This window comes from Sorex fumeus, unplaced genomic scaffold (assembly GCF_029834395.1).
Source record: "Sorex fumeus unplaced genomic scaffold, SorFum_2.1 ptg000037l, whole genome shotgun sequence".
Lineage (NCBI taxonomy): Eukaryota > Metazoa > Chordata > Mammalia > Eulipotyphla > Soricidae > Sorex > Sorex fumeus.
The window spans coordinates 38,863,416-38,881,110 of NW_026606094.1; the positions used below are offsets into that span (position 1 = coordinate 38,863,416).

Here is a 17,695-nt window from a genome sequence, read left to right on the forward strand (position 1 = left end):
TGTTACTGTGTTTGACATATCGAATACGTCACGGGTAGCTTGCCAGGCTCTGCCGTGCGGGCGAGATAACTCTCGGTAGCTTGCCGGGCTCTCTGAGAGGGGCAGAGGAATAGAACTCGGGTCGGTCATGTTGGCCGCTTGTAACGCAAACGCCCTACCGCTGTGCTATTGCTCCAGCCCCAGGAAGAAGAGTAAGAAGAAATAAAATTAAGAATAATTTAGAGACCAAGATAGATAACATGTTGGGTTACAAAACATACCTGCACAAAAACAAAAAGTTAAAAATCATCTCAGCTATCCTTTCAGACCATAACACTTTTCTTTTTTTTTTTAAAGTGAATTTTTATTAGTGTCATGTACCATTTGGAAATAGATGGTACTGAAAAATATATTTTTTTAAATTTTTATTAGTGAAACACCAAGAGGTACAGTTGTGGACTTACAAATTTTTGTGCTTGGATTTCAGTTATACAATGATTGAGTACCCATCCCTCCACCAGTGCCATTCTCCACCACCAATGATCCCAGTAGCCCTCCCATTCCCTCCCCCATTCCCCTCATCCCATCCTGCCTCTGTGGCAGGGCATTTCCTTTTGCAAAAGACATACTGAGTGGCAATCATGTTCAGTCTATAGTCTACTTTCAGCATACATCTCCCATCCTGGGAGGATCCTCCCAACACTCTTTACTTGGTGTTCCCTTCTCTATCTGAGCTCCCTTTTCCCCTAGAATGTGTGGCTGGCCTCCAAGCCATGGAATGAACCTCCTGGTACTTATCTTGATTATTCTTGGATGTTAGTCTCCTATTTTGCTACCTTATATTTCCCAGATGAATGAAATCTTTCTACGTCTGTCCCTCTCTTTCTGACTCATTTCACTTAGCATGATACTTTCCATGTAGAACCACTTATATGTAAATTTCATAACTTCATCTTTTCTAACAGCTGCATAGTACACCACTCTGTAGATGTACCAAAGTTTCTTTAACCAGTCATCTGTTCTCGTACTCTGGGGTTTTTCCAGATTTGGGCTATTGTGAACAGTGCAGCAATGAACATAGAAGTGCAGATGTCATTTCGACTATACTTTTTTGCCTCTCTGGGATATATTCCCAGGAGTGGTATTGCTGGGTCAAATGGGAGCTTAATTTCTAATTTTTTGAGAATCGTCCATACTGTTTCCCAAAAGGGCTGAACCTGCAGGCATTCCCACCAGCAGTGAAGGAGCGTCCCTTTCTCGTCACATCCACACCAACACTGGTTGCTTTTGTTCCTTTGGATGTGGGCACAGACCATAACACTTTAAAAGTGGATGTTAAACAGAAATGAGATAAAAATTCAAATACTTGAAAATTAAACAAAAATATGAATAACAGACTTTCTGAATGAAAAAAATTAAGACTATTAGTTCTCTGAGAGGGGGTGGGCAGTCTTCCCTCATCAAACTCCCAAAAGCCCAGCAGCCACATCCATATCCCACAACTGCCATCATGTAAATTCATTCATTAGTCCTTTTTTACAGACTCATGATTAAATCTCTAAAGAGATCAACTAGCAGCAAAAGCTCACGGCTGCACCAGTCTCCAGGCTGAAAACTCTAGGGCACACTTGGGAGGGGTTAGGCAAGTCCTCACTCTGGCAGAAACCCCAGCAGCTCACTCACACCTCACAGCTGCTGCTGTGCCAATTTCCCAACCCCACTGCCTCATGATGAGGCTCTGTAGAGATGCCAACCTGCCAAAAATGTCAGATACACTGTTTTTGAGGCTGAGAACTTTGGGGTCTTCTTGGAGTGGGGCCAGGCAGCCTCGCCACAACCTGACTCATATTTCTGGAAGCCCTGACAGCCACGACCACATCCCACAACTACTTCCATATACACTCACAGCCCAGTTAAATATTCTGGAGTTTCAAGAGTGCTCAGACACCTCCAAAATCTACAGAACTTATATTCTAGTAGGAGCAAATTATTATTATTATTATTATTATTATTATTATCAATTTCTTGGAATATACAGGGTGTTGTTCTGGGCTTACTCTTGGATTAGCACATAGGAATCAATCCTGGTGGTGCACCAGGATCTTAAGGGATGCCAGGGATCGAACATACCCACTGTACTATCTCTCAAACACAACACACCAAATTAGATGGGAAGGTAGCATAGAAGCCAGTTAAGCTCAATGGACAAAAAGATTAATACAGAATGCTCAACTAACAATAACAGCTTAATAAATCCTCAGAAAAGGACTTAATGACCCCATGATGATATCTAACAATTTTCACAATTTTTTATTGAAGTATTTTTTTTGATAATTCAATTAGCCATTTAGTTGTAACAGCAATATAAAATGAATTATCGTGTGCCTTCTAAGGGGGGAGGCTAGGGTTGTGGTTGGGAAAATGGAGAAAACTGCAGAGGGAAGGTCACACTGAATGCCAGTAATAAATGCATCATGAAAAACTTTGTAAATGGCATTATTTAAATAAAACAGGAATATGCAAAAATAAGCAATACAATTAGAAACAGAATATCTGAAAATTAAAAGGATAGGTGGATGGAAAGGGTCTGGGATATCTGTCGAGAGATGCAGGCAACCTAATGGTAGTGGTGTTGGAACAATGCATGAAGGAAACTATCAACAGTACTATAAATCACTGTACCTCAATGAATAAATAATAAAAATATTACATTTTCAAAAGATGATTTAGAGATGAAGTAAGAGAGAGAGGGGTATTGACTGTCCTTTTGAAGTTCTTGGGACAAATGAAAGAACAAAGAATGTTTACTCAAGGGGAAAACAGTATTAAAAGAGTTATTTAAATGTGTATTATACGTTTTTTGTAGGTAACTCAAAAAAATTATTGGTGAAACAAAGACAGAAAGCCAAGACAACACAATGAAATGGAGACCTTTCATAAATTACTTCAAGAATAAGAAGCAAGGAGTCATCTGTGGATTCTGTGACTTAGGTGAAATCTCCTGAAGTATCATCATTTCAAGAGGGTAGAAATCTCTCCACAGTGATTTGTCATAACCTTAAACAAGTAATCGAACTTAGTTTCATAAGAAACACCTTTTTTTTTATATTAGTGAAACACCATGAGGTACAGTTATAGACTTACAAATTTTTGTGCTTGGGTTTCAGTTATACAATGATCAAGTACCCATCCCTCCACCAGCACCCATCCTCCACCACCACGGGTCCCAGCATCCCTCCTACCCCCCATCCCCCCTTTCCCACCCTGCCTCTGTGGCAGGGCATTCCCCCTTGTTCTCTCTCTCTTCTTTTGGGTCCTGTGTTTTGCAAGTGAGACACTGAGTGGCAATCATATTTGGTCTATAGTCTACTTTCAGCATGCTTCTCCCACCCTGGGAGGACCCTCACAACACCCTTTATTTGGTGCTCTCTTCTCTATATGAGCTTCCTTCTCCACGTGTGGCTGGCCTCCAAGTCATGGAGCAAAATTCCTGGCACTAGAAACACCTTGTTTTTGATATTTCTAGATTTGCTAAAACAATCCCTTTGCAACTTTTTTACCAAAAAATATTATCAGGGAAATGTATATCAAAACAACAGTGATACCATGTCACACCAATGAAACTGGTACACATCACCAAAGACAAAAACCACCAGTGTTAATGTGAATGGGGGGGAAAGAACCTTTATCCACTGCTGGTGAAAATGTCAACTGGTCCAGCCTATTAGGAAAACAAAAGGAAACTACTCAAAATACCAAGAATTGAGCTACCATATGATTGAGCAATTTTACTTCTTGGCATCCCAAGGACCCAAAAACTCTATTCAGAAATGACATTTGCAATTCTACGTTTGTTGTAGCACTATTAATGGTAGGGTTTCCTTCAGAAAATATTCTAGCACCACACTCTCCACCATGGTGTCTACTTCATTCTACCACTGTCTCCATATCTCTCCCCATCCCCCAGCTCCCCCTACCTCCCTATTGCTATTCATAATAGCAAAATCTAGAAACAAAATGTCCAGGAACAGATGACTGCATAAGAAACTATGGTATATATAATAATGGAATGCAACTAGACTATAAGAAAAGACAAAATCATACATTTTTCTTCTACATGGATGGATCTGATGAGTGAAGTTAGAAGAAAGACAGATACAAAAAGTTCCCTCTCATACGTGGGATAAACAAAAACACTGTGCTCCCGTTGTTCATCAATTTGCTTGAGAAGGCCTGGTAACATCTCCATTTTGAGACTTGTTGTTACTGTGCTTGGCATATCGAATATGTCACGGGTAGCTTGCCAGGCTTTGCTGTGCAGGCGAGAAACTCTCAGTAGCTCGCCGGGCTCTCCGAGAGGGGTGGAGGAACTGAACCCGGCTAGGCCAGGCTGGCTGCACACAAGGCAAATGCCTGAAAGCTGTGCTACTGCTCCAGCCCAAGGAAATAACAAATACCCCAAAGCAACAGAAACAAAGAACTGGTTTTCAATAGGAACCTTACCACAGGGTAGGGAAGTGAAGGAAATAGAATGGGGCGAGCTGGGGGGGAGGGGAGGTGGGGGGGGGTGGGGAGAGATACAGAGGCAGTGATAGAATGAAGTAGACACCATAGTGAAGAGTGTGCTGCTAGAATATTTTCTAAATAAAACCCTACCATTAACACAATTGCAAATCATGGTGCTTAAAATAATTTCAATTACATGTTATAATTTAAGAATCTACTCTAAAGAACAATTTAAATTAATTTACTAATATTTTCTCTTCATGCTTCCTATAAAACTGGTTAAAATACAAAAAAAAAGTTATCTTGAGTAACAGAATCTTTAGACCTGACTTTCAGCATATAAAGAATGCAAAGTAGGGGCTGGAGAGATAGCATAGTGGGTAGGGCATTTGCCTTGCACGCGGCCGCGGCCGACCAGGGTTCGATTCCCAGCATCCCATATGGTCCCCTGAGCACCGCCAGGAGTAACTCCTGAGTGCAGACCCAGGAGTAACCCCTGTGCATCGCCAGGTGTGATCCAAAAAGCAAATAAATGTAAAGTAGGTATGGAAGAACAAGTTAAATGATGACATAAAAAAATTCAAATGGTCCAGAAGATAGAGCCATTCTACAGTCCAACTGGTATAGTTTTCTCAATATATCAACATTGTTTATTATTATTGTTATTATTATTTGTTTCAGTGGTACACCATCTATGTTCAGGGCTTTCTCCTGGTTCTGTGCTCAGGGTTCACTCCTGGAAGACTCAGGAGACCATATGGAGTGCCAAAGATAGAACCTGGATCTGCCATATGCAAGGCAAGTGCCTTAGCCATTGCATTATCTCTCCCACCCCAATTAGTTTTAGAAGAGTAAAATTTGAGGAAGGAGACTAAAAACAAAAATGATTGAGAGAGTGAAGTCTTGATTAGGTATGGTAAGCGGACTAAACCCCCATTCCCAATATGTTTATATTTTGATTCTAGAAACCTATTAGTTTATATCATTAATGACATGAAGGATGACCCATAATTTTCTAGATTAATCAAGTAGGCCCAAAGCAATCATCAGGATATTTTTAGGAATTCAGAGTAACAGAAAAAATGACAATGACATAAACAGTTCAAATGACATAACAATGGGGCCGGGGTACAGTGGGCAGAGTGCTTGCTTGCCTTGCACAAGCAGCCAACCAGATTCAATTCTGGCACACCATATGGTCCCACGTACAGCCAGCAGTGCCCCCTGAGTGTAGAGCCGGAAGTATGCCCTGCGCACCACAGGTTGTGGCCAAAAAACAAATAAAATCAAGCGATGTAAGAAGCGAGGCAGGTATTTAGTTATGCATGGGTCCGGAAATTGAGAAAAGAAGGGAAACAGATTCTCTCTTAGAACCTCAAGTAGGAATTGTCTTGCTGACTCTATAATTTTAACTCAATGAGACTCTGGCTCCAGAATGGTAAAATAATAAATTGGTGTTGTTTTAAACCAGTAAGTTAACTGTACTTTGCTATAGCGGCTATAGGAATGAATACAGAGCATGGGGCGGGGTCTGGGGAAGATGAGGGGGGTGAGGTAGAGAAGGACTGGCCAAGTTAGAGCAAGTCAGAATGTGAGGTTGAAGATTGTTAGTTATGAATTTACAACTTCACACATGGGAGTTCACCCAGATAATGAGTCCAAAGGACAAGTACAATTGAATAGAACAAGGATAAAGGTTATTGGGACTTGATGAGGTTAAAGAAGGTTAAGTTTAAAAGTCATCAAAATGGTTATCAAAATAGAATAATTCTAGAGAGCATTAGGCAAATGGAGTAAAAGCAGTAAAATGCCAAAATCTCCAGAGAAGAAGCAAAATTAAATAAGAATCTATAGTGAATACCACTGAATATAAAGAAAAGAAAAAATACTGTAGTGACAGGATTAAACTCAAATGAGAAAATAATTCAGTATGAAAACAGTTCGAAAAATGCCAATATTGACTCCTAGGATAAGGGACTGATGGCTTCTTCACAGGCAATGACAAGATTTAAAGAGAGAGGGAGGAGTGAATTTAGTGTGGCATCACAGAAGTCAAAAGAAAAAAATAAGTTTTTCAGACAGGGTCAAGTACTACATAAAGGTCAATATTAAATTCAAATATGACCACTAAATTTGGTAAATGATAGAGCCAAAAGTCAATTTATAATTTGTTAGGAATTTGTTATGATTTGCATGAGAAACAGGAAGAATACAAAGACAACTCCAGTGTATGAAGCCAGATAAAAGAGTATGGCTTTAAAAATTTCTTAGTGAAAGTAAGAGATATTGATGTGTAAATGCCAATGGGAAGACCCAGTTGAGAGGGAAAGATGGTACCAAAAAAAAAAAACAAAAAGAAAGAAAATGATGTAAGGTTCTGGGAAGGCGGAAGGCCCAGGAGTCAGAATAAATTTGTGATTAACTTTAAGAACCAGATAATGCCTCTGTTATAAAAATAGGAAGAAGTTGATGGGAAATCAATGGGCATAGAAACTAAAAATTCAGAGAGAATAGTGAGCAAATTAAAAAGAGAGGAAATGGATGGCTAATTCCTCTTCCACAATACTTTGGAAGAACAGTTCTGTATAACAATATCTCTAAGTGAGTGGGTGAGTGGATGACTGAGGTAAAGGGAAGATAAAGATTATTGCAGTTATGAAGGTCAAAGAACAGATATTCATAAAATGCCATAAAGATTATCCAAGATAACAGGAGCATCGAGATAGAAAGGGAAAGACACTGCACCAGGTGGTAAAGTCTTTAATGATCAAGAAATGACTGTGTGGTCAGAGAATATCAGTATCAACAAAGAACAATTTAATTCCAGGTGGATACATGTTTAACCAATTGCAGTCTAGTCAAAACAGGAGGTGACTGAGGCAAAGCCTAAGTATCGCTATGTCACTAGGGGCCCTGAGACCTTAATGAAGTCCTGAACTGCTCTGGACCTGCTTCTTCAATAAGCCCCCACAACAAAGGCATACTGTAAGGATTAAGTTAAATAACACACACAAATGTTTAATAAGAGTCAGCACAGAGGAAACCCCTAAACTCTATTATAATTTTTTACAAATCAGCAATTCAATAAAATATATAAATCAGAGAACTCAGAGTTGAATCTTCAGTAGGATTCTGTGATGGAACTTTAGGCCAACTGTTTTCTTTGCCTTGTTTCAAGGCCTCCCACCTGCCCACTTTAGACTATATTCTACTTCCAACCTCTATAACTGTTGAAACAAGTTTTGATACAAATAGAGGCCAGTCGGAAAGTTTGAGTCTTTTGTTCTGTTTTTTTGGCCTTCAACCCCTGGCGAATCTTAGGGGTTACTCCTGGATCTGCATTTAGGAATTACTGTTTGCGGTGCTAGAGGGATCATATTTGGGGCCAGGAAGATGGCTCATAGCTGGAGTTCTGCATGTAAGAATCCTGGGCTTCATGCCCAGCACCATAGTCTCCCCTCAAGCACCTCTAAGAACAGCCCCAGTGTACTGCCAAGTTCAGCCTTAACAAAACAAAACAAAACACCCCCCAAATTTCTTAGTAGTCAGTTCTAGAATAATTATTTGTTTGATGGGGTTTTTGTTTGTTTGAATTCATTGAGACTTACAATTTTACAATACTGTCAATGAGTTTCATCAATATAACATGCCAACACCACCACTTTCAACAAAATAATTTTTTCATTCTGTAAAATTAGAATAACTGTAGCATATATCAGAAAGGGATTAAGGATTAAATGTTATGGAGTATTTCAAACATCACTGACATCTAACATTATATGTGTTAAAACTGAAACTCCAGATGTTGGGCCAAAGACAGAGATTGCAGAACTCTCCTTGCATCCTTCCATCCTGCCTACCAGTCTGAATTCCTGGTACCACATAAGGTCCTTCGAGTCACTCCTGAGCACAAAGCAAGAAAGAGCCCCTGAGCACTACTGGGTCTGGCCCCAAAACAAGTAAAAAAAGTAAGAATAACTCCAGATTCCTATTCTTTCGTGTCTTTAAACTGATATTAACTCTATATCAAATCTGTTCTGGATTTTAAAATCCAGAACCCGGAACCGCGCGGCCGCATTCGCGGCCGCGCAACATCTTAACAGAACTTTTTTTTATGACATCTTATTGTCTTATTCCTACTTTGGACAAACTTGCAGGCTATTGAATGTAGCCTGCCCACAGGGCAGAGTCTGGCAAACTCCCCGTGGCGTACCAAATATGCCAAATACCAGTAACAATGATGGGTCTCATTCTCCTAAATAGCCTCGAATATAATCTCAGGGCAAGGATGAAAGAGACGTTACTGGGGCCTGCTCGAGGCAATCGACGAATAACAGGATGATGAAATGAAATGAAATGAAATCAAATCTGTTCTAAAAATAAAAGTTTTAAGCTATAAAATAAAAACTTAAAAAAGATAAAATGTTTTGCATTGAGAATTACTCAGTTGAAATGAAATCTTGAAAAGAACTCCTATTTTAAGATAAATAATCTTTCAATACAAAACCCTAAGAGTTAAACCTAAACCAACGAAAACTATTAATTGGTCATTCAGATTGTCTCTGAGAATGACCCAAATGTATATAAGAACATCTCCCCAAATTTCCAGAGAAATTGAAAATAGAACAAAAGAGAGAACCAGAGACCGAACAATTGGAGTGGTGCAAGAAAAAAAATATACAAAATAATCACAGAAAGCTTTGCAAAAAAAAAAAGTCCGGCAACTCTTTTCTCTTCCTATAACTAGTTTTGCATTCAATTCACTAATATCCATATCACATGATATACTACGTGTTTACCAAAGTAGGTGACACCACCCTCCACCCCACCCCAGAACTCCCCTCTGCCAACCACTGCCAACCATATGCACTGGAATGATCCAGCTCTAACAGGGGGTTTTAGTAGTTGTGGATGCAACTGGGAGGCATTCTCTGTTCACTTAAAGAAGGTAGATTCCCAGGGGACTGCTAAATAATTTTTTTCTGTAAAGGGGGTGGTAGGCCAAATAAATTTGTAAATTTCTTAAATATATATCCTGCCCACTACTTCCCCCCCAACACACACACACACACACACACACACAAACATACACACGTATGCACATGTTTTAAAAATGCCTGATGTGTAGGGCTAGAGTGGTAGGGTGCTTGCCTTGCATGTGACCGACCCAGGTTCAATCCTTGGCATCCTATACACAACCCCACATGGCCAGGAGTAGTTCCTGAGATGGCCCAGAACTCCACTAGGTGTGGCCCCCAAAATAACAAAAGAAACCATCCTCAAAGTGTCTGATATGAACTGACATTTGACTTGACAGAATGATTGTGAGTGCCAGACTTAACTGGTTTGGCAGTCTTTCAGGCTCCAATCCTATAGTACATTTTAGTCTGCACTCTTAGGGGGAAATATTTCACACCATGGCACATTTTAGTCTTCACTATTAGGGGGAAATATTTCACACCAGAGCCAAAGACAAAGCTCAACAAACTAGAATGGAAGCTTTTCAGGCAGGAAGTCCAGGTTTTTTTTAACTGCCACCTGGGAAACGCACCACATAGACCCCAAGTGCACTATGCCAGGAGAAGCCCCTGAGCACTGTCAATAGTGGCGAAAAAAGAAAAAAACTTCAGATAGATATACTTTGAACCAATTACACTTCTGAAATCCCTGTCTAAATCCAAGAGTGATTAAAGTAAAGTTAAGGGGCTGGAATGATAGTACAGAAACTAGGGCATTTGTTTTGCACACGACCAACCTGGGATGCTCCCCAGCATCCCTTATGTTCCCCTGAGCATCACCAGGAGTAATCCTGAGCATTGCCAGGTTTGACCCAGAAAGAAAAAAAAAAGGTAAAGAAAAATTAAATTTACAAGTATTCTGAATAATGAATAAATCCAAACATACCATTGCAAAAACACTAACAGATGGTTTCTTTTCTTCCTTCTCATCTTTTTTGCTGAAAAACATAGCAATTGTATTACATGAAACTTTAGAAATTACAGACATTTCTAATCATCACATATGTATCTTTAATTGAATAATAACATACCACGTCTAGATCATTCAGCAAAGAAACAGATTAATAACATGATCCCATTTATGAAGTCTAAATATAAATACATATATATAGGTATCATTTGCAATTGAGATATCCATCAAAATATTTCCTTCCTTGCAGTTTTGGTATTTTCTATTATTAATACATACAGAAACATACAACCTTAGCAATTACAAAATACAAAACAAAAGAGCGCTTCCTATTTTTATTTATCAGAAAAGTATTTATTCTCTCCAAAATTGATATCTTAATTATCATTTAAGTGATTCTAGAAATAGATATTCTCCAATCTTTACTTCTAATGAAGATTAGTGGTAATCAGAAGCTCAGTGTAAACTCACCTAAAAAGAAAAATAATTAAATTACTCTCTGAGCAAATCTAATTCTGAAAGGATGTCTGGACCTCTAGATGGACCATTATGAAAAGAAATAAAATTTTTTTGAAAAATGAAATTAAAAAACCCTATGGTCAAAAAGACGCTTCATGACTGTCAAAAAGCTGTCCTTAAGCACAAGGTCAACTGTTCTAGTTAGCCCATAACTCAGTGATCTGAAGTCTATAACCGGTTTTCCACTCTATAACTGCCACCTGGAACAAGAAAGCAAACCAACCATAACCTATCTTGCACCTATATTTCAGTATGAACAAACAAAAGACTTTCAGAAAAAGAATCATATTATTTTTACACAGATTTTCCAAGTTCATAAAAGCAAATTAATCTTTGTTTCTCATGCTAAGGGAGGTCAGAGCTGAAAAGACTTCTCAGAGGGAAAAAAAAATACAGAGTTTACTCCATATTTGGTTCTAAAGAGATGTTAAACAGATGTGAAAACACACAAAGTATATAAACATAACCCCTCAAGTTGTGTTTCACAATATCCCCAATAAAAGCATGGTTTTAGGGTCCCTGGAACCAGAGCAAGTAAAGAAAAATAGTCACATATAATTGAGTTATAGTAAGTTTTCTACTTTATTTTGACATTTTTAAAAACTGCTGCTCTTCTGGAGAATTTGTATCATTGTAGGCCCAGATGCTGGCTATGAAAATAATTATCACCCATTGTAGGATGTCATTTAATCTTATCTTAATCTCTGGAAGGCCAAGATATTTTTGTCCTTTTAGAGAAAAGAAAATTGTAAACAACATTAACTAACTCATACAATGTCACAGAGCTAGACAAGGCCGAGATGAAAAGTCTAGCCCCTGAACTGAAGAGTCTATCCCATAAAAAACAAGATATATGGTACAACCTCAAGACTTTTGAGATCCTTCCTTCACTGAATGGAAATGCACTACAACTCAGACCCTCACCCTTACTCATTATCTCTGTCAGCTCTTGGCAAAAGTCATGTTGCTCATGACACATTTTTAACAAATAATGTTATTACAAACACAGGAACTCTAAATGGCACTATTACCCAAGCAATACACACAGTTTTCTTTATAATTCCAAGTTCAATTACAGACTTTCATTGAGAAAGATTAAAATCAATCTTTTGATGAACACAGTTTAGTGACTTAAACAGTTATTTGAAAACATGACTATAGCTACTAAGATAATGAATAACAAATGAAAATAAACATAGGTCTAGATAAATTTCTCTACCATTTTTTATCACATAACCTCAGTACTTCCTACTTCAATATTGTTAATTGTTTGTGCCCTAAGTATACACTTAAGTGTCTTAAGTAATTCCAGGAACAAAGTTTTTAGGAAAAAATGATTCACAACAAAAAGGAAAATATCTACCCTTATACTCTATAGAGTGCTTTTCCCTTTTCTTTCTGTGAAGAATTTTTTACTATGAGAACTTCCCAATCCCAATAAATAGAACAAGTGAAAGACTAATAACGATTACCCATATAAAATTCACCTAGATGCAACAATTAACTGACTTTGTATTTTCCTAGTTTCAGGAAACTTGGAATTAGCGTTTCTTAATGGAGAATGTATTCTTTCAATGAGAAAAATTCTTTTAATTAGAGGAAAGAAATACATTGTGTTGTGCACTATCCCAGGAATCTGCTGGTATCCTCCTATCTAACCACCTCTCTATTTAAGAGACTTATAGAGGATGAGAGGAGGCATAGCTCTTTGAATGTTGCGTTCCCTCCTAGTGATTCAGAGAAATGGTACTAGGAAATCGAGACCCAGCAATAAAATATAATCGCTGGTACTGGTCCTTTCAGTGGGCAGAAATTGGATCATTTAAAAAAAAACAGAATTTCATACTGAAGTTTCCATTTTTAATTTAAAACATTAAACATTCTTATGCAACATCCATCTAGATTTGTTTCCTTTCTCTGATACTGAAAGCTTGGTTTCTAATTCCATTAATAAGCTAATTTCTCTTACAATTAGGATTTACTATTTAACAATCATCTATGGAGCCATAATGTAAAACGGAGCTTACAATTTCCTGTATAGATATTGCACGGCATCCAGACATGTACTTAAAAATAATTATTTTCCTTAGACGTTGCATGAACCCATATCATATTATATCTATTCAGAACAAAATTCCGCATCATGTCAGCGTCTTTGGATTCGCAGCCTTTGGTGGGTTCAGAATTTCTTCTACAAAGGTCAAATACTCATTACAATATATGGTTAACACCTAAAAGACTGGGCTTGGGGCTTCTCTGTCCCAGGCCACCGACACACAAATGTTTCTGTGGCCGTTTTCCCACAAGTCAGAGGTTCATCATCAAGAACACTCACAACACTAGGCTCGGACATATGGACACACAACTTCGTATAGAAACCAAAAAAAAAAAAAAAAGGTGACAAGAGACAAAAGGATGTGACCCTGGCTCGTCCAGGGCAGGCGAGCTGAGGAAGCAGCTCACCCAGGCGTCTTTGGAGGAAGGATGCACAGGCTGCGCTCAGAGCCGCGTGCGAGCTCGCCTTTAAGACCCATTAAAACCAGCGTCACCAGCCACTCACTCTTCATTAATTTCAGAGCCCGGGGGCGAGCAACAAATCTGCCCGATCGTTTCTAGCGGGTGTGTGTGTGTGTGTGTGTGTGTGTGTTGGGGGGGGGGATAATCATAATAATATGAAAGTGGAACAAGCCAGGCTACCTTTTTTTGTTCTTTTTCAAGTTCTTCTCCAGGACTTTTTCATTACTGCCTCCTTCCAGCTCCATGGTTATGATGACCTGAGGAGAAACCACAGCCGGTGAAGGGAAGGCTGGACGCGCGGGGGGCGGAGGCGCGGGGTCCCTCGGAGCGAGCCAGGAGGACGAGCCGGATCCTCGAGCCCCGAGCTCGGAAGTTCCCCCAAAGTCAAGTGAGGCCTGAAGTTGACTTCGTCTGCGCTTCCCCGTCCCCGGTGGCGGAACGGTGCGTCAGAAAGCGGTTTGCTCAGCGCCGCCGGCTCCGAGGCGAGCGCCGATGGCTCGCGGGCGCCAGGCGCGCCTGGATTCCCTGAGTGACCTGGGCTCACCCCTCCGGGTTCTCACGGGGAACCTGAGTGTCCCCACCCGTCCCCGCCGCGTCCTTCTCCCACGGAGACCAAACTCAGGAAACTAGAGCGAGCCCGACCCTTCCTGCCAACTCTCCCCGTCGGCGTCCCCATCCTCGGGCGCCCCTACCTCTCCGGCCCGCCCGCGGAAAGCCCGCCAAAGCTGAGGATGTTGGAAGAGATTCTGAGCTCAGCCCGGGGACCTGAGGGATGCGGACGGCAGCAGCATAGGGGGCCCCCGGAGCCCGCGGGAGCCGCTGTGGGAGTGAGCGCCCGCTTCCTGCGGCCGGCCGGGGAGTGGTGGGCGGCACGCCCTGGAACCCGGGGGCCCGGCCAATCAGCGCGGCCAATCAGGGTGGCTCCCGGCCGCGCGCCGCCGAGCGTTACGAAACAGGTTTGGATTTCCTGGATGCGAGTCCTGGCTCCATCTCTCAGCCCCAAGGCCGGAGGGTTAGCAGCCGAGGAAGGTCGTGGCGCTGAATCAGCCCCAGGAACTGCGACTGAAAGAGTTATGCCCGCACTTGTCCCCAGTCAGTCTCTCACACAGGAGACGCGGCTGCAGGGGCGGACACTGGCCGGGGTCCTGGGGCCGCAGCCCTATGTTTGGGGGTGTTTTCATGTTGGTTGCTTTTGTTGGGCTTGTTTTTGTTTGTTTGTTTGAGGGCTACACCCAGCGATGCTCACTGAGGTTACTTCTGGCCTTGCGCTCAGGGATGCTGGGGATCGAACCCGTGTCGCTGTGTACAAAAGGCAAACAAACACCTTACCTGCTTGTACTCTCTCTCCAGCCCCAGCCCTACGTTTCCTTTCCCTCTCATCCAGATAGGCCTTTGAGTGCAATTAATCATAAGAGATGGACGGCAGTAACTAATAATAAAATGTTATGAGCATTCGCTCATGACAATTTACAATTTTCTTATACAATTCACTAAAGAAATTATGTAAATATTGTGTCTGTCTTTCTCACACCCCGCCCTCCCTTTCCCCCTCAGTTCTTCCCCCCCCTCCTCCTCTCTTCCCCCTTCTCCTCCTTCCCTCTTGAAATATCTTGTGTTATTATTTTTGGTCTGTGTCTGACCCCGGCTGACTGACTGAAAGCACATGACAAAGGGAACTGCCACAGTTAAGAGGAGCTAAACTTCCTTTTCTAGCAGCACTAGCTACAAATCAGGTGAAGTTTTGAGTTGTTTTTTTTTTTAATCTGTCCATCAAAATCGGCTTTTCAGGGTAGTAAGGAACAGTATTTAAAGTGTATGATACTTAAGAATTTTAATTATCAGATCAATTGCCATCAATGTTTTTCCTAAGTCACTAAAAAAAATCTTATGTTAATTCCAGTTATTCAAAGCATAGAGTTTTTTAGTGTTTAACTGTGGTTGTAATTACATTGTGTTTACTGATACCTTTTACTATTGTTTTATTTTGTTTTTATTGAATCACCATGAGATAGAGCATTACAAAGCTGTTCATGATAGAGTTTCAGTCATGCAATATCCCAACACCCAGTCCTCCACCAGTGTAATTTCCCAGCACCAATGTCCCCAGTTTCCCTCCAACCTCCCCCAATTACCCACACCCCAGCCTGACTCTCTCTATGGCAGGCACCTCTCTCTTCTCTCTTCTCTTTCTCTTCTCTCTTTTCTGTCTCTCTCTTTCTCTCTTTCTCTCTCTCTCTCATTCATTTTGGGCATTATGGTTTGCAATAGAATTGCTGAAAAGTTATCATAGGTATATCACCCTTTTTTTTGACATCTGTGCTTATATGTTTATTGCAGCACTGTTCACAATAGCCAGAATCTGGGGGGAAAAAAACAGTCTGCCTGAGAACAGATGACTGGGCAAAGAAACTTTGATACATCTATACAGTGGAATACTATGCAGCTGTTAGAAAAGATGAAGTCAAGATGAAGTCATGATATTTACTTATAAGTGGACAGACATGGAGACTATCATGCTAAGTGAAATGAGTCAGAAAGAGAGGGACAAACATAGAATGACCACATTCATTATATAATGAATATAAAATAGCATATGTGGAATATAATATAGTATAGTTATCATGTAGATCCCTTTACCTACTTTAAACTCTCAGTTCTTGTCCAGAGTTATCATTTCCAACTATTGTTGTCATACTGGACCCTCCTCTCTCTCAGCTACCTCACTATTGTTTTTTTTCCACTATTAACTCACATCACAGATTTTTAATATTTCTTATAAGTCTAGAGGGAAATTGATATTTTGATAACCTTTAATGTGTAGATGTTGAGTTATCCCTCTTACCTCTCAGCTCATTGCTGAATTTTAAAATGCAAAAGTTCCTTTACATTTTGTCTGCAGTGTATCTTTCCTAAGTTCTTTAAATTACTCATATTTCAAAGGCATAAATTCTTTCCATTCTTTAATGTATCTTACTTTAATTTTTTTTCTTAGCCATAAAATCAGCTATTTCTTTGTTTTTTGCAGGGCCAGTGGGGGAACTGGAGCTGGTGAACAGTCCTGCCTCTGTGCTTCAGGGATAATTCCTGGGTTTATGCTACTGGGTATACCATATGTGGTGCAGTGGACCAAATCTGAATCAGTGACTTCAAGTCAAGTATCTTAAGCCCTATATTATCTTGCAGACCTCAGCTCTTTCTTTACAACTATTCACTAGACCTTCTACCAAGTCACTAATTTCTCTGTATTCTGTTAGGTGTGTGCCTGCGTGTATGTTGGGGAGAAGGTGGAGGGGGCAGGGACAAAGGGCAGCAAAGCCTTATCTCTTGAAGATTGACCACTGGCCCTGTGACTCACTTGGGGTGAATGTACAGTGCTTTTCCAGCTTCAGAACATGCATTTTTATTCTGATGCATGCTTCTGCACTCTGGTTCTCCCTTAGTTTTGCTTTCCCTCTAGTTTATGTGATCTCAGTTTAGTGGGTGTAGACTTGTAAACTGCCTTAATTAAATCCTCTCTAAAACAATGCAAGATATGATTTTTCAAAGATTTACATTATGCTAATTTCTACAGGATTTAGCTTAAAGTGAAAATCTCTATCAAAGACATGCATAGGTTGAAGATCAGAGTAGCTTCTATTGAATTTTAAATAAAGGTCTGCCATTTTATTACATTTTTTTAGTTTCTTTGCTCTGTAGACTTGAAATTGTTTAAGGCAAATAAGTTAGGCCCCTCTGGGAGAGCAGTTATGGAAGATACTCATACACTAGCACTAAAGTAGCCCTAAGGCATGAAGACAACATATCTTGGAGATGCGTAGATTGAGCTCTTTGGAGATGCAGAAAATGAGGCACCACCCAGAGAAGGTTAGATTTTCTCAGGAAAAGATAAACTTCAAGGGAAACTAAAAGACTTGATAATAATATGAAAACGATTATTTAAGAACCCAAGACTCTTCCTCTTGACAATACCCCAAGTTACTTAGAAAGTCCTAGGTTTCACATTGGGGTAAGCCCTACTATAAAACCAACATTGCAAATGCAAACTGCATGCATCCTGCCCACATCTCAACCTCAGGTGTGCACTCTGAAGGAAACCTGTTAAGCAGCACATATCTCTTTCTCTTTGTCATATCTCTCTCTCCCCCTTACTCCTCCTTCTCCTCCCCCTCATGTCTCTCGAAATGAAACTTTTGCTTCAGTATTCATCTCCTGAGATTTTTCTCTTTTCCAAGAGGAGGGAATACCT

At 40.3% G+C, this 17,695-nt stretch overlaps 1 protein-coding gene across 2 annotated transcripts in view; it reads right to left on the reverse strand.

Annotated features, from left to right (window-relative positions):
* Nucleotides 1-14,303, reverse strand: part of LOC130027426 (ATP-dependent translocase ABCB1) — a 107,015-nt gene extending 92,712 nt beyond the window's left edge. The window contains exons 1-3 of one of the 2 annotated variants that reach the window (XM_056118194.1): nucleotides 14,215-14,303; nucleotides 13,630-13,706; nucleotides 10,390-10,441 (exon numbers count right to left, since the gene is read on the reverse strand). In XM_056118194.1, coding sequence (XP_055974169.1) covers nucleotides 10,390-10,441; nucleotides 13,630-13,694 — 117 coding nt within the window. In that variant the 5' untranslated portion in view covers nucleotides 13,695-13,706; nucleotides 14,215-14,303. Of the gene's footprint in view, nucleotides 1-10,389; nucleotides 10,442-13,629; nucleotides 13,707-14,141 lie in introns of both variants that reach the window. The other variant, XM_056118193.1, reaches the window with a different exon arrangement.
* Nucleotides 14,304-17,695: the final 3,392 nt, after the last annotated feature.